At 32.2% G+C, this 23,561-nt stretch overlaps 2 protein-coding genes across 2 annotated transcripts in view; both read right to left on the bottom strand.

The window, feature by feature from the left end:
- The window catches only part of LOC117687312 (talin), a 105,171-nt gene that overhangs the window by 29,886 nt on the left and 51,724 nt on the right, over positions 1–23,561 (bottom strand).
- On the bottom strand, positions 9–22,847 carry LOC136272983 (disintegrin and metalloproteinase domain-containing protein 10-like). Its single transcript, XM_066076423.1, has 6 exons — positions 21,561–22,847; positions 21,323–21,446; positions 21,065–21,187; positions 19,322–19,461; positions 16,725–16,847; positions 9–911 (listed from the first exon to the last, which is right to left on the bottom strand). The coding sequence occupies exons 1-6, from the start codon at positions 21,600–21,602 to the stop codon at positions 801–803; spliced, it is 663 nt and encodes a 220-aa protein (XP_065932495.1). The 5' UTR covers positions 21,603–22,847; the 3' UTR covers positions 9–800.

The raw sequence follows: 23,561 nt of genomic DNA, 5'->3' as shown, positions 1-23,561 counted from the left end.
AAACACATCAATGTTTCTTACGGTATTTTTTAATTAGTAACTAATTTTCATGTAAAATGATAATCATAGACATAGGAAACTTGTCTTTTTGCCTACGTGAACATAAATGATGAACGGGAATGATAGAGTAGGCGGACAGGCGGGACTCGTCATCAAAGCAGTGTTTTATTCTAGTCATGAAAGAAACCGTAAAAATAGTTGACTAAATAAACATAATTAATCAATCTCATTTGTCAATGAATTCATAAGCTTACATCAGATAATCTTTGAGTTTACAAAAATAGAGAAAACACAATCAATGATCTACAGATTACGTTATCACATACAATCAATAATCTACAGATTTGTCGTAAATGTTAACGTTATAACATACATGTGTAATTAATATTCTACAGATTTTTCGTAAGTGTAATACTTTGTACAACATGTAGTAGCTATAATCTCTTTACCACATACAATAATGACCTACACATTTGTCGTAAATGTAAACGATACGACATACAATTAATGTTCTACAGATTTGTCGTAAATGTAATGATTTCAAAGCAACTAACCCGAAAATGTCGAACACAAAATTCTTGTTTAAAATTCCAATCTTAACGTACATATTTTCAAAACTATGTTAAGATTTTTATTTCGTTGTACGAAGAAATTGATATTTCTGTTGGTTTTTTTTTTAAATCTCTTAAGGAGTTCTCTATAAAAAGTTAAAATAATTTTTGATCATATTACGTTTGGCACGATATGACGTAACAGTGTCACGTGATATTCTAGTCATATATTGCCCATTTCGACATTCCTTATATTTCGGTGGTCACGTGGTCTGTCTTTTCCCTCGCGGGGATTATTTTATTTTTACCAGTGATGTAAAAGGGTCCAGGGTTCCTCACGGGCCCTCTCTTTTTATCATTCTGTAAATCAAAGATATTCAGTTTATGATATTTTGAAAATTAGAATTATGTTGAACCACTAATTCAGTTTCAAGGCTTTAATCGATTTGTTTGTACTTTGACCATTCTCAACATTCACAACTCCAAATAACTACACGATCTTTAGCGGGTTGTTTTACTTTTTACATTTTAACAGATCATATATATATATATATATATATATATATATATATATATATATATATATATATATATATATATATATATAAATCTGATTTAGGCATTGAGGAGACCATACCCTAAAATGTAGTTTAAGGAGACAATATACAAAATTTTTATATGTGCATATTTTTTATTGCAAATAGTCATTTAGAGGTCTTCAAGATTCAAATAACTTTACATGTGTTTTAATTTTTCAATATATCTTGTCCTTAAAAAAATACAGCAAAAATGGTCTCCTTTATATTTTGTTACTCTCTCATAAGGCTTAAGGAGACCGTGCATATATTTTCATATATATTTTTTATGGCTTAAGTAGACCATTCTTTTTTCCCATAATTTTCATGATTTGCAAGTGCTCTATCATTTTTTATCGCCACGCAACATAGAATTAAGATATAATGCAAGGTCACTGTGTACATGTGCATGTATATGTAAGCTTTGTTAATATCTCACATAGTTGATGGTGTGGACTTTTAATATTCATAGATGGTCATTTAGAGGTCTGTGGAATGGCAATAATCTCACATCTGTTTTAATTTTTTATTACTATTAGCCCTTAAAAATATACTATATTGTCCCTCTAATATTTTGCTACTGTCTTATGCGGCTATGGGATACCGATAATACATTTTTATTAATATTACTTAATTAGGGTTTAGGTAGACCATTCTTTTTTTTTAACCATAACATTCGTGATTTGCAAGCCCTTTAATTTTCACTGTCCGGTTTTTTTTCGCATGTCACGAAATTTGCGAAAATGGAGAAAATATGTAGCATTTTAAATTTGCGTCCCTACTGAAGATTATCTTCTCAATTCAATCCATTCTACATGTATCCTAATGTGTTTTAGAATTTCACATTAATAAATGAAAAAAAAAAACATTTCAAGTTCATGAACAAACTTTACTAATCATCAAAACTAATTTCAAATAGATTTCATTTATAATTTATGGACCAGGGTGTAAACATTAGTTCAATTTTGAAAGTTTAAACAATTAATCATTTCAAATTTATTAATAGAGCAATCATTTCCATTCAAAATTCAGTGTACATAACATGTCCATTATTTTGGTGAACTTGCAGTTCAATTACAACAGTTTCATTTTTTTTCTGTGCAACAAAATCATGTATGTAAGGATCTGTAAATTTATGAAATCAAAATATTCATAATCTATTTTCAACCTTCATATTTCAAATTTCATACATTTCAAGAAAATAAAGCTTTTAAAATTGATTTACTTAATATTCTTCATAATTCATATATAACAATAAAAAAAGGTGATCAAAGATCACGTATTGAATGAACCATTCATTAATAAATGTTAATGAATAACATTGATAATAAGTACACATGTAAGAAATTGACAAAGTTTAAAAGTTACTCTGGGAGCAAAAATGACTGATCAAATGCATGGCAAAAAAAATATTAAAGGACGAACAGGATTATGCAGCTAAAAAAAATTCAAAATTTTCAAACATAAAGACATTAGGATGTCGTCTGCAATACATATCACGTTTAGGGGCCACTTTCTTGCCTTATAAGAAACAAAGGTAATCACAGATTACAAAGCACCGAGACGAAGCATCACCTTTATAAAGCATCACCTTTATGAGACCACCTTTATCATATTACATGTACCTGAAAATCATAGTTAATGATCTTGGATATCTATGGATACTGTTTCGAAACAATATCATATGACTATATCATATGTTAAAAAATTGGATAATAATCATATGTTCATTTCATATATTAATATAAGATACACACATATAATAATAAAAATAAAATACTGTAATAAATAATGATGCAATATGATATTGTAACATATGATATGACATAGTGTCATGTTAAATACATTATTGCATTTGATCACATAATACAATATCATAATATATGATACAATGTCATATCACATAATACATCACAATTTTGTAACACATTATATTATATTGTATACTTAAGTATGATATTGTATGATATTATATCATATTTGATACATAATATGATATTGTATCATAAGATACAATATAACTTGATTCAACTTTGTATCAAATCATATGATACAATATCATGTGATACAGTAATATATTATATAATACAATATCACTTTATACAATATCGTATCATATGTTACAATATTATATATTCCAATATCAAATAATACTATTTCATGTGATAAAATAATATATTATATAAACCAATATCATTTTATACAATATCATATCATGTGATAAGATATTATATATTAAAATACAATATTGTATCATATTATACCATATTAAATATGGCAATATAATATGAAACAATAGCATGTGATAAAATAGTATATAATACATTATCATTTTATACAACATTGCATCATAATAAAAAATACTTTACATTACAATATAATGATACAATATCATATCATAATGCACAACAATATTGATACAATATCCTACTAACTTTTTATAATATAATATATGATATAACATTGTATCATATAAAACAATAGTGTATCAAATCTGACAATACTATATCATATGAATCATGTTATATCATTTAACAACAAACACATCTATCAATCAGGTTAGAGTGAGGTAGGATATTCTTTTTAAACATCCTTGATAATAGAGATCAGGATCTGAAACTGAAGCAACCTCTATGATTCATTTATATTATAGTTAAATTAACTATGCAAGCTATTGTCTATAAATCATGTGACCTGTTCCAAAATAACTAAACCTCATCCAGCATCCAAAACCTATGACTCAGATTCGGCATTCAAGCCTGCCAGATGCATCAGTATCATAAGACGCATCATCAATTCAAGTTTGGTTAAGTTAGGACCAGTCATTACTAAGATATATTTTTAGCATCCTTGATTATGAAGATCAGGCTCTGCATCTGAAGCTACCTTTGCAATTCATTTATATTATAGTTAAATCAACTATGCAAGTTTGAAATAGTACTAAATAAATTTAATATATGACCTGTTCCAAAAAACATAACCTCATCCAGCATCCGAAACCTATGGCTAAGATTCAGCATACAAGCCTTTCAGGTGCATCAGTATCTTAAGATGCATCATCCATGCAAGTTTGGATCAGTAGTAATTTAGAAATTGCTATCAAAGGCCACCTGCACCAAAAACTTTAACCTGTTCCAAAAACCTTAACCTCCAGCATCTAAAATTCATTGCCCAGATTCAGCATCCAAGTTTTTCAAGTTCATAAAAAGGTCCAGATGCATCATCCATGCAAGTTTGGTGAAGATAGGACAAGAAATAACTAAGATAAAGGACCTGCAACAAAAACTTTTACCAGGTCCGGACGCCAACGCCAGCAGTATAGCATAAGTTCCCCCGAACTTCGTCTCGGTGAGCTAAAAATAAATTATCATACATGCCCTACGTCTTGTTGTTACATTACAGTTACATTATATGTAAAATGATGAGATTCATGTTTGCTTTTTCATTGATTTCATTTCATTTAATTTTTTTAATGTCCTAAGTCTTGTTGTTTTTCTCTCGTTGAAGATTTTAGATCTAATCTTCAAAAATTTGGTCCTCTCATCAAGCCGTTCCAATGAATACATTTCATGTTTTTCCAAAAACTCCTGGATTTCTCTTTTACCTTGAAAAGATTTTAAAAATAATATGAACAATCAGAATTATTATATTGTTACATATTCATGTAAAAAGGATAATACCTATGTATATATTCAAGGCATACCAAACTCTGTATGGTTTTTGCTTCCACTACTTCTTGCTGAATATTTTGATTTTTATAAATACATTCATGCTCGAACTACATTCATCCACTTATATGTCAAGATTATCTGTTTTGAAATGCCCCCTCTACCGCTTTAGGCTTCAATACACAACCCAAAATAGAAAGCCTATAGGGATTTTGCATTGCATCGGCCATGAAATAGCCTGGATGACATAATTGAAAAATTGTATGAGGTATTTCAAGTGGGTTCCAAATGGTGAAAAGATGTAAACATTTCACATTATAAATCTCCATGAGAAATTTGTTTCTATTCCTGTAACGGTCACCTGAGTAGCATATAACCCATACACAAACTTGTCGAGGAGTCTCATATATGCATTTAATTAATTAGGTTTTATTCTGGAGTAGAAAAATTATGAATTAGTAATGACGGCCACCTCCCTGCCTGAAATCTTTCAAAAAGAACTGTGAAACCTACAATTTTGGCAAAAAACTTAAAAGATCGGGTCTACAAAATCATGAATTCAGTTTCCTTTCAGGTGTGTGGGAGTAAAAAGGATAATTTTTTAACATTATATGCAATAACACCTATACATCCATTTTGGCCCTGCCCTAGAGTTAAAACCCATACTCCAGGGGACATGAAAATTAAAATTTCAGTAGAGGACTTCCTGGTAAACATAATTATAGGTCAGTTTTTTATACAGATGTGTGAGAATAGAGAAGAAAATGTTATAACATTATATGCATTAACACTATATTGCCTCCCCCCTCATGTCCTGAACCCCTGACCCAGGGGCCATGAATTTTACAATTTAGGTAGAGGAGTTAGTGGACATCGTAACCATGTATTCAGTTTTTTGCCCACATGTGTGGGAGTAGAGAAGAAGATTTTTTAAGATTTAAAACATTTTACTATATGGCCATATTGGCCCCACCCTAGAGCCTGAACCCCTGACCCGGGGGTCATAAATTTCACAATTTTGGTAGAGGGCTTCATGGACTTTATAACCAGATATATATATATATATATTTATATGGGAGTAGAAAAGAAGATTTTTTAAGATTTAAAACATTTTACTATATGGCCATATTGGCCCCACCCTAGAGCCTGAACCACTGACCCAGGGGTCATGAATTTCACAATATGGACATTATAATCATGCATTTAGTTTTAACAAATATATATGGGGTAGAGAAGAAGATTTTCTAAGATTAAATACATATATACTATATGGCCATACTGGCCCCATTCTAGAGCCTGAACCCCTGACCCAGGGGCCATGAATTTCACAATTTATGTAGAGGGCTTCATGGACATTATAACTATGCAACCAGTTTTTTCCTAACATGTGTGGGAATAGAGAAGAATATTTTTTAAAATTTGGCTCTTTTTTTGCAAATTTGGCCCCACATGTGGCGCCCCGGGGGTAGTAGAGCCATGAATTTTACAATTTAGATTCCTCTCACCATAGAGATGCCTCACATCAAAAATGGTAATAATCAGCCCTGTAGTTTTTAAGAAGAAGTTAAAAATGTAAAATTGTTAAGGCACGATGCACGATAACGGGCGAAAACGGATTGCAATAAACTCAGGTGACCTAAAAATTGCTAATTCATCAAATTGTGGATAGATAGACCAAGCAACAAAGATATATCACCTGAGCTGCTTTTAGTCTTCTTGGCTGCAACTGGGCTTGCAAGAACTTTAGTTCCATTATCATCTTCGATCTCAAAGAAGCACTCTGTAATAACAATATCATGAATATCTTACTTTGCAAATACTAAGGACAGGCATGCATAAAACGTAATGAAAAGAGCAAACATTATGGATGGGTTTTAATTATTAAACGATGCAAATCAATGTACCATTGTCATCTTAAAGAAAGAAAGAAAATTATTGAGAAAAGTTTTTATCATTTCAATAATATGACTTCTATTACCCCCCCCCCCCCCCCCCCCCACCACTACCACACACAGATTCACACAAATTAAAAAAAAGACTGATCACCTTGTGGTGTAACATCCGATGCATTTGCATTTCCACTCTCGCAGGGTTTGGACATCAAATCTTCTTCAGTCACATGTGATTCAGGTGCTGTACTTGGACCTTTAGGATTGTGCACATGTAACTCCGACACTCACCCTTTTAGATAAAATTTCAAAAATGTATACAAATACAAAAATTATTTAATGAAGAAAAAAGAAAAAGAAATACATACACAGTGATTTACCACACTAAAGCACTGCCCATATGCAAATGTGGGGGTATTTTACCCAGTTTTAAGCTTAAGTGTAAATTTTCCCTAACATGTAAATAATCCCTTTTACAGTATTGAAAGTGGTACTCAGCAAATGTTATTAAACACTTTACATTTTCATTACTATCTGAACATTTCTTGAAAGTCAAATGGAATTGTGCACTACAGCCTCTGTCACAAGTCACAAGGAAATAACTCCATCTATACATTGTCATTCAAAAGCCAGAAGCCTAACACCTAGCTGCAATAATGTAGCCCTCTCCTGTTTTTTGTTGTTGTTTTTTTGGGGGGGAGGGGGGGGAGTAAACATCAGTTATAAAAAATCGGAGAGGGCTACATTGTTGCAGCTACATATGTATGACTATCCTATTATCAAACAAGAAAAACATTCACAAAATAGATTGAAACAAACCTATCAAGTTGACTTCTTTCATCACAGGAACTGAGAGAGGGAAAACAATGGTATGGAACTGCAAAAGATCAAAGAATCGTTATTGCATAAATAAAGTTTAAAACAAGAAATCTTTTAAAGAAACAGTTGCCCCTTTTGTGGCTTTATCAATCTTAAAATGATTACTTTCTTTCACAAGTCAAAATTAATTATTCTTACTAGACTTTGACCCGTGCGTGCACGGGTTGACATTGCATATGATATCGGACATTCACTACATCGACGCACCGTATTGTTTACAATTACAGAACCAAGCTTTAAGCCTACAATAATGCTATTAATTTCACTACACTCTGCTTAGTTATAATAATCTGACAGGAATGCCTCCCATATACCCGTAATGTAGCAGAAAATTGCAGAATCGCTCCGAATCGATTTTTGAGAAAAATAATGAAGTTGTATTGAAAATAACAGTCAAATTATTCATAACAAACCATTCTGAGGCTGTAAATACTTTTCATCTAAATATTTAATTCATATTATTGAAGGAATCAACACTTTTTTGCTCGCTTCAAAATTACACACCATGTTGATATTCGGATCTCTTGGGATTTTACTCTAACACAGTGTATTTATATTTAGGAATATTATTACATATAGGAGAATTTATTACATCCATTACATTCCACTCATATCATGGAAATCAAATGCATTATCACAGCATTAGGGAGACCAGACAAACATGTTAATTGTTATACATAATAGGGTTGCAACCTTGATTCTAATTCATTTACTTTGTTCAAAATGCTCACTGTTTTCTCCGAGGTTCAAGATGTCCTGTTTTTCCATTGCGTTGCGGCTAGCTCTCAATAAATCTGTGGTGGACTCTGTATTAAAGTACTAATATATTGTATTGTAAATACAAGCTTCAACATTTACTTTTTAAATCATTGCAAATTTTATTCCTTATGACTAATTAAAATAAATATTACAAATATATTACCGGTACATCCATTACATTCCACTCATATCATGGAAATCAAATACATTATCCCAGCATTAAGGAGACCAAGCCCCAGGATCACATAATAACATTGCAACATTTAGTTTAATTCATTTACCTTGTTCAAAATACTCAGTGTTTTCTCTGTGGGTCAAGATGTCCCGTTTTCCCATTGTGTTGCGGCTAGATCTCAATGAATTTGGGGTGGACTCTGTAAAAAGTACGAATATATTGTATTGCAATTTCAAGTCTCTAAGTTTACTTCTTTATATCATTGCTAAGTTTATTCCTAATGATTAATAAAAATAAATATAACAAATATATTACATCCATTACATTCCACTAATATCATGGAAATCTAATGCATTATCACAGCATTAGGGAGACCAGACAAACAATTTTATTATACTTTCATGTTAAATGTTAAATACTGAAATCTGATTGGTTTAGACGCAGTTGGTAATCCGTTCTATTACCCTCAGCGTTAGCAACACACTTGGCAATTGGTAACACAACGAACTGTTACATGCGCTTAAATTATGAGCGTACGGTTTGTCGTAGAATTTACTTCATTTCTAAATAAAAGCAGTAAAATTTTCTTTAGAAATAAGACATTCAGTAAAATAAAATATATAGTGCCTGTTTGGGAGGGTATCTATTGAAATTGACACCCCTCGAAAACCATTGTCAACCTCCGCTCACTGCTTTACCTTAGGGTCAAGCTGTCCTGTTTTTCCATTGTGTTGCAGCTAGATCTCAATGAAACTGGGGTGGGCTCTGTAAAAAAGTACCAATATATTGTATCATAAATACATGCTTCTAAGTTTACTTCTTTATCTCTTTGCAAAACTTATTCCTAATGACTTATACATGTACTTATAAGTATAACAAATATATTACATCCATCACATTCCACTCATATCATGGAAATCAAATGCATTATCACAGCATTAGGGAGACCAAGCCCCAAGATCACGAGCAATCTTAGACTTGAGTAGTAAATTGTACACTGCCAGTGGCGTAGCTACCATGTATGCTTATATGCCTGAGCATGCACATCATTTGGGGGAAAAATCAGTAAAAAAATAAATAAAGAAAAAAAAATATAAAAAAAGAATTCAAGTATTAAGGTCCATACTTAGTTATTCCATCAGTGATTTTATTTTATGCCTAAACTATAGCCAAAACAATTTTAACTGCCTAAAAATAGGCTTAAATAGTAAGCATTCCTTTCAATTTCTGCTTTAATTTTTGGTGTTAAAAATCGTCAGAATCCATGAGCTTCCAGGGGCTTTCGCCCCCTGGGCTTTGTCCTGGACCCACTGGGGGCCTCATGGTGGCCCCCACACCCCCTGCCATTTTAAGCATGCACTTCGTTTCAGGTCTAGCTACCCAACTGACTGTATTAATGTTTCTTGCTTAAAAACATAATAACATTGCAACATTGAATTTAATTCATTTACCTGCTTCAAAATGCTCACTGTTTTCTCTGAGGGTCAAGATGCCCTGTTTTTCCATTGTGTTGCGGCTAGCTCTCAATGAATTTGGGGTGGACTCTGTAAAAATACCAATATATTGTATTGTAAATACAAGCTTCTACGTTTACTTTTTTAAATCATTGCAAATTTTATTCCTAATGATTAAACAAAATAAATATAACTGTTACAAATATATTACATCCAGTACATTCCACTCATATCATGTAAATCTAATGCATTATCACAGCATTAGGGAGACCAGATCAACATGTAGATTGTTATACACAACTACATTTCAAAGTATATCTAGTTAATATAAATGGATTTACTTTAGTCTGAATTAAAATGACTGGGATCTCAGCCTATTGTTCTTTCAGGTATTTTTTGCAAAGTGAAAATGGACTGCAGATGCAAAATTATTCTTTAAATAATAACATTACCCAAAACCTTCTTATTTTCATCTGATTCAGAATCAGAACTTGGCGAGTAGTTTGATACACTAAATGGGTCAGAATCCACATCAGAGGGAACTGAAAGATATTAAAACAATATTATAAATTATGAAATTTTCTTTCATAAACATTCATCAATTATTAGTTTACCACATTTGGTAATTGATGTTTCTTTTTTATAAATCTGACAACAGACCACTGACTAAATCAAACTTTTCAGCCATGGTACAAAAACAAGACTGTACCAATATTCAGTGAAAAATGAATTCCAATTCAGATTGATGCTTAAATTAACTAACCTACCAAATCTGATAATTCTATGTAAATGTATATTTTTCAAGAAGTACATTCTGTAAACAATTTGCAAAATATACATATTTACTACAGAAACAGATTTTGTAATTTATCTAACAAAAAACAATTTTGTTCTGCAAAGGAGACCCTCCACATTAGTGACAGATTCACAATGCACACTAACTTATATTAATAGCTTTTTGTTGGCATGGATGTTAGCGCGAGTGGGTCATGATGTGGGAAGAAGTTGGGGTGACTGGAGAAAACCCACGTGTCCAAGCAGGCGACCAATGTACCCTATCATATACAACAACTGTCGATCATGGGGATTAAACTTGGGTCGCAGTGGTGATAAGCAGGTGCATTGTCCACTGCACAACTGGACACCTCTTTCAAGCTTTTAATTTAATAGTGCTTGATAATGAAAACAAAATAAATCTATTCAGGTCAGCACAAGAACCGTATATAATGTTAAAATTGAAAGAAAATCAAACAACTATAAACAAAATAAAGTGAAATAAAACCTAATAAAACCATTACCAAAATCAAAAGGATCACAGCCTTTTCTGAAATCAATCAAAACTAGTACCGGTAAAAACATGTACATGAACAGGGGCTAGTGTTGTCACGATGATTGAATTTCAATCAATGATCTGTTGAAAAGGTTGTCGATTTATCATAATCGATTTTAGATTTTATAATCAATTATACTCAGTCTGGGTTTATTACATTAATATTATACCTATCATTTTGTTTTCTAATCTGTATTGAATGAAATGAAAACTGTACAGTTGTGAGCTGGGGTTTTCTTCAATCTCAAAAGATGTGCAACATTCTACCTAATAAAAATACAGCAAAAGTCTTATAAGCTTTTAAAAGGAAGTGAAAATAGCACTTATATATTTTAGATTATACATAGCATAAAATTTAGTGCCCCATATTATTGAATTTAATATAATTTGTTACCGATTCGATTATTGACCGATCATCAGATGGCAAGAGACAACCAATTCTGCTGATTAATTGATCACGATTTTTAACCTATTTAACAACACTAACAGAAGTTTTAGGCTTGTTTTTCAATAAAAACATATAAATTATCTATTCTGATACTTTTTAAATTCTTGAGAAAAACCTATTTTTTAGATTAGTTTAAAACAAATCAATGTACGAAAAAATGCAAAAACAAAACCAAAGCCAGATAACAAGATATGCAAAGCCTGATTGTAAATCACTAAACTCTCTCTTAATAATTATTTTTTGTGTATAATTAATCCAACCATTTTCCTACCTTGCTGCGCCACCGCAAGCTTTTCCCATCACAACCATAGTCATATACATGAAGTATCTCTTCCCCAACCACAATGTCTCTCTTAGCAAACAATCACAGGTATTCCCTTCCATTAAACACTCTGAGTTTATGGTGGAGTTTGCATCGTCCTTGCCATCATTTACAAACTGGCAGATACATGTATGGTTGTTCACTCCTGACAGCATCAATACTACAGTGTACATAAAAAGAAATCAAACCGTAAATAAGAAGCATATAATTACTGGTATTTTTGCTTGACTTAATTAGAATTGTTTATAGTTATTTCTAGAAACATTACTGCCATACATAAATGTTAAAATATTACATTTAGCTGCAGGTCTGTATCTCCTGGTCTGAAAAAAATTTTTGGATAAACGTTGCTTCAATTTTTTTTTTTACATCAGGAGCTACATACCTCCAGCTTCATGTAAATATGTATAAATCGTATTACCAAAGTTCTTTTCCATTATATTTATAGATAAATATTTTGTTTTCTGTGCTTGTCTTCAGTCTCTCCTCCCCATCCTGTCCTTTTAATGTTTCTCCTGCAGGAGAAAATCTCCACTGACATGACTGGTTGTGCTAATAACTCCAAAACCTACATTAAAACCACAAGCACCTGTGTGAAAGCATTGTTTATATGCAAAGAAAACTTTTGGATTCATAAACATCTACATTAAGCCCCATGTTCACAATTGGCGTACGAGCACTTCACAACTCTTTGCGATCGGAATGTTTTAGATTCGCACGAGCTCTCTCATATATTGCATGAGGTCTCGCATTTGTTGCATGCGTTTTAGTGCTTGCATCAAGTCTCCTTAAAAATTGTGGACATGCACACTATTCAGACGCGACTGAATGCGATCCAAATCATCGCAGGGCAATGCACGAACAATATATAGTACGAACATTTTACAACATTTTGTATACTCGCAAGAGTGCAGGTGCATGATTTTTAAAGGTCATAAGATGAATCGCTGCTGTAGAGAGAGAGAGAGAGAGAGAGAGAGAGAGAGAGAGAGAGAGAGAGAGAGAGTTGAATGTGATAATAGTCTACCATATATCATATGTGCATATGTGAGAACATACATTAAATTGGTAAACAACAAAATATTTACAACCATCGACCATTTCTAATGCTATCATGTATGAAACATGTCATGTTATTCTAATAAATCAACAATTACAGGGGGAAGGGCGCCCCAGGTGCGCATAAACATTAAAATTAATACAAGTATCAAAAAGTAGTTTTAAAAGTGTTGCTACATTGGTCATGCTTCTGGATTGAATGTTCTTGAGAGCACATTGTGCACAACGCTGTGTAATCAAGACATACATGTTTTGCCTGGTCAACAGATCACACTCAGCCCAACGGGAATCTGCAGACACATTGTTTACATTATTATTAATCATCAAAAGCCAAACATTTTACAAACCTGATAATATCCGAAAAGCCAAACGAGAGTGATACTATGATGTCACATTTGTAAATGTGGGTCACAATTGTAAATGTGGGGTGAGCATCCCGGTTGTAAACATGGAGGCCTGACTATCTTACCTATAATAAGTCAATTCGTACATAGAATAGTCGGCTATCTTTCCACTATACAAGTGAAAAAGAGCAACTGATCTTAATTTGCTTTTAATTCATCTAGGTAACAAGGGGTACATGTACATATATCTACATTACGTACATAATTAATTTAAAACAATATTACTGGTACATATAACTGTAATATAGAAAATTCTTCATGTCGATCTATTAATTTTACATAAAGCGACATTCTTCGGTTAACTTTTCTGTCCATTTTCAATAAACTAGCTATATAATTACAGGGATTTTTCAGCCTTTTTTTATTTTGAAAATGCCAATTTTTTTGGAATTGGGAAAATTGTATCGACAATTTCATGCAGTTGGGAGAAATCATATGTTGCATACATCATGATTTCTGAATTTATTATCATAATGGAAAATCAAAGAGCTAGACTTTAATTGAATAGAATCTAATTAACTTCACAATATAGATATATGTATAATATTCCTATATTTAGTTATTAGAACAAGTCTTTTTCCCTGAAATAAACACCTTCAACACTGGTCATAAAAGTATTACATTATTAAGAATTTATCAACATCCCCTTTTAAATTGAGAATGTATTTTTCTGTTTGAAATATTTCATAACATTTACCTTTTACTTTTATATCAGTCTAGTGTGTGTAAAAAAAAAACATGTACCATTTACAGTACTGTACTCTATACCACAAAATAACGATGTTTTAGAAAAACAGAGGAAAATCGGATTAAAAGTTGGCGATGTTTACAGCGTGTTTGGAAACTTTTATGACTGCAGTTTTGCTAAATGGGTTTAATCATTTGTTAATACTGAACATTTATGGACATTCTGGTTATTTTACGAAGTATTTTTGATAAGAAATAAACATAAGAACTATTTACCAGTTGGGGAAAAATACTGCTATACTAATTGGGATCATAATTTGGACAGCTGCGGAAGTGAACTTATTTCCAATTGGGAATGGGGACGACTTTTGCTCTGGAGAAGGTACTGATAAATCCTTGAATTACATATTACATCAAACGTACAGTGGAAATGAAAATCATGCTTTTATTGTTAACTTCGTTTCGAATGTCCTCGAAGATTAATCAACATTTGGTGTAAAATAGTCAAGTTGCACACATTATCGCCCTATTTTATTTGAATATTTACAAAAAAAAACTTCATAAAAACATTACTTTGTTCAATTGTAGTAGGATTATCAAAAGTACTTACCATAAAATGGCTTTGATTCCTAAAAGGCAACACGCTGGCGTTAAAAGGTCCATTGTTTTAACCCGAGAAGTTCCGAGAGTACTCGGAACAAATGGCGGAGAGCACTTGCCAAATGTTCAAACATGGTCAAGAAATTAACGACTTTTTTTCTAGTTAGGCTTTATACATAAAAAGTGAAAAAGTATTTTGAAAACAAGTTCATTTAGAATAATTAAAGGCTAAACAAATTATATATGTTAGATTTTTTGCAATATTGCAAGTTTTCGTTGGTCTCCTAAATGCAGAAAAATAGTCATTGCTAATTATACGATGGAGGCAGATTGAATTCCTTTTTACGAAAAAATATAGACAAAAGGCAACTATTGGATGTCAAATAATAGACACATTGATGCATTTTAGGCAAAGACACACCGTTCATTCATTTAAAGATAAGCCAATTACATTTTAGACAAGGTCAAAATAATACGGAGACCAAAATATGTCTCCCTAATCTACTGGTCTCCCTAATAAAGATAAAATAATACAATCGGTCTACCAAATGCATAAGTCAGGTATATATATATATATATATATATATATATATATATATATATATATATATATATATATATATATATATATATATATATATATATCATGCATCTATTGTATCAGTTTAAAAGAATAATATTCTCTGTACATGTATATATTAATTATTTCTATGATTTGAAAAACTTATTTGTTTACTGTACAACTTACCCTTCATCGTCAGAGCATTCCTCTGTTTTAATCGTTTATATCCTTATATAATTACACACCTGATTTCTGATGTATAACTATACTGCTGACTATTCTATAGAATGTTCCTCTATATTGATTTGTTAATCACGCACCTGATTTCTGATGTTTAACTATACAGCTGTCTATTCTATAGAATGTTCCGTTTTATTGATTTCTTAATCACGCACCTGATTTCTGATGTTTAACTATACAGCTGACTATTCTATAGAATGATCCGTTTTATTGATTTGTTAATCACGCACCTGATTTCTGATGTTTAACTATACAGCTGACTATTCTATAGAATGTTCCGCTTTAATGATTTGTTAATCACGCACCTGATTTCTAATGTATAACTATACAGCTGACTATTCTGTAGAACGTTCCGCTGTATTGATTTGTTAATCACGCACCTGTTTTCTGATGTATAACTTTTTAGCTGACTATTCTATAGAACGTTCTGCTTTTTTGATTTGTTAATCACGCACCTGTTTTCTGATGTATAACTATACAGCTGACTATTCTATAGAACGTTCCGCTTTATTGATTTGTTAATCACGCACCTGTTTTCTGATCTTTTTGTGTTTGGGGTTTTGATCCCACAGTACCTGTTACCTAAGTCATTTTAATAAGTTTAAGTATTGGGATCTCCCTGTTTGTGGTTTATTTGTACAAGTTTTTGATTCATCATTAATAAATGACATTATTTCGTCAATGACTATTTAGTTGTTTTTTATGGTAAAAAATTAACAAGCTGCATTTCATAGATGGAACGAAAGATTTAAGTCTATCAATGGAATAAGCTTTATTGATAACTGTTAAGATCAATGAATGAGCATAAATACAATTAAGCACCTGATTTCTGATGTATAACTATACAGCTGACTATTCTATAGAATGTTCCGCTTTAATGATTTGTTAATCACGCACCTGATTTCTGATGTATAACTATACAGCTGACTATTCTACAGAATGTTACGTTTTATTGATTTGTTTATCACGCACCTGATTTCTGATGTATAACTAAACAACTGACAACTTTATAGAATGTTCCGCTTTAATGATTTGTTAATCACGCACCTGATTTCTGATGTTTAACTATACAGCTGACAATTCTACAGAATGTTACGTTTTATTGATTTGTTAAACACGCACCTGCTTTCTGATCTTTTTGTGTTTGGGGTTTTTACTAGGAATGTTTACAGAGCAGACTTTGATGAAGACGCCCATTACAACCACCGCCCCCACGGCTATCAACATTACACCCCACCAGTGTATCTGTTATAAAAAGCATACTTATACATGATAATCAACATCGCATTAAACTAATGTACCTGTAAACAAAACATACTTATACATGATAATCAACATCACATCCAACCAATCTACCTGTAAACAAAGCATTATTATACATGATAATCAACATCACATCCAACCAATGTACCTGTAAACAAAGCATACTTATACATGATAATCAACATCACATCCAACCAATGTACCTGTAAACAAAGCATACTTATACATGATAATCAACATCACATCCAACCAATCTACCTGTAAACAAAGCATACTTATTCAAGATAATCAACATCGCATTAAACTAATGTACCTGAAAACAAAGCATACTTATACATGATAATCAACATCACATCCAACCAATAAACCTGTAAACAAAGCATTCTTATCCACGATAATCAACATTGCATCAAACCAATGTACCTGTAAACAAAGCATACTTATAAATGATAATCTACATCGCATCAAACCAATAAACCTGTAAACAAAGCATACTTATACATGATAATCAACATCGCATTAAACCAATAAACCTGTAAACAAAGCATACTTATACATGATAATCAACATCGCATTAAACCAATCTACCTGTAAACAAAGCATACTTATACATGATAATCAACATCACATCCAACCAATGTTCCTGTAAACAACGCATACTTATACATGATGATCAACATCACATCCAACCAATCTACCTGTAAACAAAGCATTCTTATCCACGATAATCAACATTGCATCAAACCAATGAACCTGTAAACAAAGCATTCAACATTGCATAAAACTAATGTACCTGTAAAAAAAGCATACTTATACATGATAATCAACATCACATCAAACCAATAAACCTGTAAACAAAGCATACTTATACATGATAATCAACATTACACACCTGAGAGTATCTGAAAACAAAGCATACTTATACATTATAAACAACATTACATACCATCAGTGTACCTCGAAACAAAGCAAGCTTGTACATAACCATGGCCATTAATTTATTTATGCAGTTACCGCCCCCCCCCCCCCCCATCCATGAAATTCATTACAAATCCCACCCGCGCAAAAAAGCAACTTATTTTAAATACATTATAAATATATCATTATTAACATCGCCCCAAAAATAAATCTATTTTTCTTTTAAACGACCCCCTCCCCTCCGAAAAAAATAAAGACAGATGCCTTAGTAAGACACTTCCGTTATATCTTAAGAGGGATGCGCGGCCATTTTGTACATTTGAGTTTAAGAATGTAAGCATTTCTTGATCTGGATTGGTGCAGCCCGAAACTGGTCAAACATGACGCCAAAAGATATAAAAGCAATAAAAATAAAGTCCTACGTGTTATTTTGTTTAAACAGTATGCATCCAAGAACAGAAAATGCCTTTTTAATCATCAAATGTCAAAATGCGCAAGTACAGATTTATTTTAAAGATTGAAAAATCTGTAAAATATGAAGGGGGTTCATTTGTGTTCTCTCTACAACCATTTGTTCAGAACAATGTCTACGCTTGCTTATTTAAGTTGTAATTTTGTCTCAAAGTAAGAAATCCTATTCTCAAAAACCACAAGATATATCTGTCTTTGTCTATGGATGTAAATTGCAGATTTATTTTCATTTAAATATGATGAATACTTTTTTTTAATTGAAGGCAATCACTTTTTGGACTACTTTCCCATTTCTTCAAGGAATATACTTCAATTTATTCTTAAAGAACATCCCCTTAAACAAATATGGGACAGGTAAAGAGATGCATATCAAATTCCAAACGGATATTTTTGAATTGGTATTTATTGTTTTTTTCTATGAAAATATAACGTCAATGTGACTCTACAGACACAGGAGTTCTAAGTTTAAACTGGATTTTTTATGTTCTTAAAATAGATCCCATGCCTACTGATAAAATAAGGATACTCTATCTGAGGCAAAGTTACAACCTAAATGATCAAAACTCAAACTTCTTCTCAACAAATGGTTGTACAAATGACAATAATGAATCCCCTTCATAGTTTTCCGATTTTTAAATCTTCAAAATAAGTCTGTAGCTGTCCAGTTCGACAGCTGTTTTGAGTGATTAAAAAGGCATTTTCCTCTTCTTGTGTGCATACTTTTTATGACATATAGGACTTCATAATTATTTCCTTTTTATCTTTTGACATCATTTTTGGCCAGTTTTGGACAGAAACAAGCTAGTTCAAGAAATGTTTACATTATTATTCTAAAATGTACAAAATGGCCGCACACCCCCTTAAATTAGATATCTTTTAAATAAGAACACAATCACAATGATCCTGAAACAAACAACACACCTGATGTTACTCAAAGTTAGACAAAAACAGGTCTTATGTTAAGAAAATGAAACTATATTTATTTATATTTATCATAAATTGATAAACATTCTGAAGAAAGATAAACAAAAAAATACGGAGATTTCAATGAGAAAACATGTACTCACAATAATCCAGTCTTTGATAGACGAAAGGGTCTCTTCTCCAAAAATAAGGTTCTTCAATCTTTCTAGGGGCCCCTCATTGTCGACACCACGACATCTGTGAAATACGTCACAATAACCGCGGTAATTGTCACAAGGAGTGCCTGAAATGTAACAAAACGTTACAATAACAGCGGTAATTGTCACAGGTCGTGTCTGAATTGTAACAATACGCCACAAAAATCGCAGTAATAGTCACAGGGTGTGCCTGTAATGTACTTATACGTCACAATAACAACGGTAATTGTCAAAGGGCTTGCCTGATATGTAATAACACGTCACAATAACCGCGGTATTTGTCACAGGGCGTGCCTGAAATGTAATAATACGTAACAATAACCGCGGTAATTGTCACAAGGTGTGCCTGAAATGTTATAATACGTCACAATAACCGTAGTTATTGTCACGGGGTGTGCCGTAATTATTAAAATACTGCAGTAATTGTCACAGAGTGTGCCTGAAATGTAATAATATGTCACGAATACCACAGTATCACAGGGTGTGCCTGAAATGTAACAATACGTCACAATAACCGCGGTAACTGTCACAGGGCGTGCCTGAAATAAAATAATACCTAACGAAAACCACGATAAATGTGTGTGCCTGAAATGTAATTATGTGTCAATGGTGGCCATGAATAGTAACAATGCAAAATTTATTTTTTGAACAACAAAGGATAAGCTAGAGATTTTAAAGTTATGTGTATCGTACGCTATGCATGGTTATGCTGACATACCATCATTATTATCGAATAGTTATTGAAACTGCCTGGTTAAACTCTGCTATGATGAAGCAAGCACTAAAACAATACAAGTTATATTTCATTACCTTTACATCAATGAGATGATGAATATCTCAAAGGGCCCGCTTAAATAATGGAAAATAGGATGAAAACATTTCAGATGATTTTGTTTGACATTGACCTATGACTTACAATTTTCTGTTAGACATAGAACTTTACCTCAAGCTCAATACCTCTTTTTTGTTAAATTTACGCAAGATTATGACAATGAGAAATTATTCATTGTCGAAAACTGGAGATCTGTTATGACATTAACATCTATCCTTGCAACTTGGCTTAAGGTCGCTGCACACCCTTTACCGTTATACTCAGTTTACGTGAAGTATGAGTCACATAGGTCTAAAGAGAGAGTATATATGGTAATCATGCTATGAAACGTTTTTGTGTGGTCTTATATGACCTTGACCCTTGACCTAAAGGGCATTATCTTGGTGTATTGTAAGCCAGATTGGACTGAGGGGAGAGAATATATGATCCTGACAAAATATTTTTAAAAATAATCTGATTATTCTAAGGCCTTAATCTTTGACCTTAAAACCGTAAAGTTTAAGCCAGATTGTGTCAAAGGAAAACAAGATATGTTTCGGACAAGTGATCTTGGAGGAAAAGACGGGCAGACTAATCACTATAGGGCTTTAATTAGGAACCTTGCAATGGAAATATGTTTTATATTTAAAGACGGGCAGACTAATCACTATAGGGCGCCTGCAGAGCGTGGCTTTCATTAGGAACCTTGCAATGAAAATATGTTTTTATATTTATCACATAAATGCAAATAAATGATTGAAACAATTAAACAAATATATACAAAAGTTGGAAAAATAAAGGAGAAATGTATCACAAAAAATACTTTCTTGATTTAAAGAGTATAAAACTACAAGACTCGAATAAAACATAATAAATACCTGCCGCTACTGAGATTTCTTTCTCAGCATCCAATCTTGAGTAATTTTTCACTTCATCTACAACAATTTTAAACTCGTGCGGAATATGTTTATCGTCTGAAACATAGCATGTGTCATTTTCATCTGAAAAAGAAATTATATCATTTCAATAATGTTTTTATATAATAGCAAAATTGAGCCTATTGATCTTTTTTACAATCATTAGGCAGTAAATAAACAACCATAGGATAAAAGAAATTTTTTTTTGCAGTTACGTGCTTTTGCAGGCGAGGTAGCAGAGTCTTAGCTTTTGGTTATCATTTAGAGAACCGTCATGGCTGATATAACATTCTTCCCATGTAGAGTTGTTTCCTATCTTTTTACAAAGTGATCCCTCACATACCTGTAATATATAGGAATCATCTTGTATTTTAATTCTAATATCTTTTTGAAAGCAATTAGACTATGAACGTATGACTAATGTTTCAAATCAGACACTGCATGGTTTCAAGCTTACCCCTTGGATACAGACTTGGGAATAACCATTGCAATACGTCATATCCGGTTTTATCGTGATGCCTGGGCATGTTGCATTTACACCAGTATTTAAGTCAAAGAAAAAATATAACTAACTAATTAATCTAAAAGTCGAATAAATTGCAATGTATACTTAAGCCTTTAAAGTCTATTATTTATTAAGACTTATTGTGTATCTTATTCTTGCCGCCAAGGCATACTGTTAAAAAGCGAACTGATGTCGCGTGTTAGGTCGCAAGATGGAACTATAATGATTTATATGCTGAACAGTACTGCTTGCTCAATCTTTTAACGAAAATCGGAATCATTTAAAAGAGACGTTAATTAACCAATAAATAAAAAAAATGATTACCTCATCTGCAATAGTATTACAAAATAGTATATCAGAATCAAACGAAGTTTACCATATCTACAGACATTGAGGCTCTAATATCTGGCACCGTTTCATTTAACAAATTTTCTTTATTTTTAAACAAAACAAAAGGATATGTGAGATGTTTTAAGACCAAGTCAAATAGTTCTTTTGTAAAATGCAGCCCGGTACTTTCTTACATTAAAGTCCAACTTTTTTCTTAATTTTTTCAAGACAAAGAAAGTCAGAGTGGCTGTCTGAGGTCATTCATGATGCATGAGGTCATATGTGCCATGTTTGATTTAAATCAAATAGGGTCAAAAGGTCATACATAATCTCAGGTCAAAAATAAAGTCAAAGATACAATGATGTAAGGTCAGAGAGAGGCGAGGTCAGAGTTGCATAGAATCAAATGTGTTGAGTATGGTGTATATCACCTAAGGTCATAAGGTCATTCTGACTTCTCTGGTCAAGGTCACACAGATGTAAGGTCAAAGAGAGGAGACAGGAGTTAATAGAATCTACCCGGACTGTTAGTCACGTGATTGTCTGGAGCCTATTTTGGGGGAATTGGACTGTAAACACAAATTGCTGCACTAACTTTTAAATAAAAATTACACGGCAATTTTGAACAGCAAATCAAAATAAAAGCCTTTTTTGGACAATTTCTAATAGCCAATCAAAATAATTTGACAACTTTCAATAGCCAAAATAAAAAATATTTTTTTCATTGTATAAAACTTAAATGATTTTTAATGGAGGCTAAATTTTATCTAACTTATTGTGTTTGCTCTGAGAGAAAAGAAACCGGCACAAAGATAAAGAACTTAATCTACACATCACATATCATGGTAGGTCATAAACTCTCTAATCCAATATCTCAGGTGTTAATTTCACTGTTAATGCAGCATTTTTATTCCTATCCTACAATGAAAGCATTCCTCTTTTGTTTTCAGCGGTTGCCATGGTTACCTCTTTCACGATATGGGACCATCTTATCTCTTTGGACGCTAGTTTGAAAAAAACAAAGTGTCATCAAATTATGGAGGGACAAGTTTGACAAGGGGGTAGGAGTGACCTTCCCCCCAAACACAAGACTGAGGGGTAAACAATGCAGCACGTTTCTCATGCACACGAGACAATACAGGTAAATACAGGTAAAATACAGGTAAAATACAGGTAAATACAGGTAACAAAGAGTAACAGTTGTTGAATCCAATACATGTCTACCCAATTATCAGATCTCTGTGCCCAAATGCAACAGTTATTCTTCTGAATATATGTTTTTCTCTCTTTCCCAATACTCCATATAAGTGTATAGATATTGTAATGGTGTGTAATGGTTATTTTCATTCCCATGTTATTTTTGCCCAATTAACCAACCCGTTGAATTAGTAAATTTAAGATGGACCACATCATTAAATACACTAAATTTCTCAGTGTTAATTTTTCATGTTTCAAAAGAGGAAAAATTATTTTCTCAAGCCATTGGGCAAAAATAACATTGGTGTTGAAATTCACCTGGTGTACAGTCAGATCACAAAATAAAGTGAGTGTTAACAGACTTCATCTGTGTCCGTATCATTTCACCTTTATATCTCTAACCAAACTACAACAGTGTCTATTTAC

Source organism: Magallana gigas, chromosome 1, assembly GCF_963853765.1.
Source record: "Magallana gigas chromosome 1, xbMagGiga1.1, whole genome shotgun sequence".
NCBI lineage: Eukaryota > Metazoa > Mollusca > Bivalvia > Ostreida > Ostreidae > Magallana > Magallana gigas.
This window is presented reverse-complemented; position numbering and strand designations above follow the sequence as displayed.

Excerpts from the sequence above, each read along its gene's own strand:
- LOC136272983 (XM_066076423.1), bottom strand. The coding sequence starts at position 21,602 with ATGACGTATTGCAATGGTTATTCCCAAGTCTGTATCCAAGGG. Across the intron at positions 21,447-21,560 it reads CCCAAGTCTGTATCCAAGGG|GTATGTGAGGGATCACTTTG; the intron begins GTAAGCTTGAAA and ends TATATATTACAG. Across the intron at positions 16,848-19,321 it reads CTATCAAAGACTGGATTATT|ATACACTGGTGGGGTGTAAT; the intron begins GTGAGTACATGT and ends TTTTTATAACAG.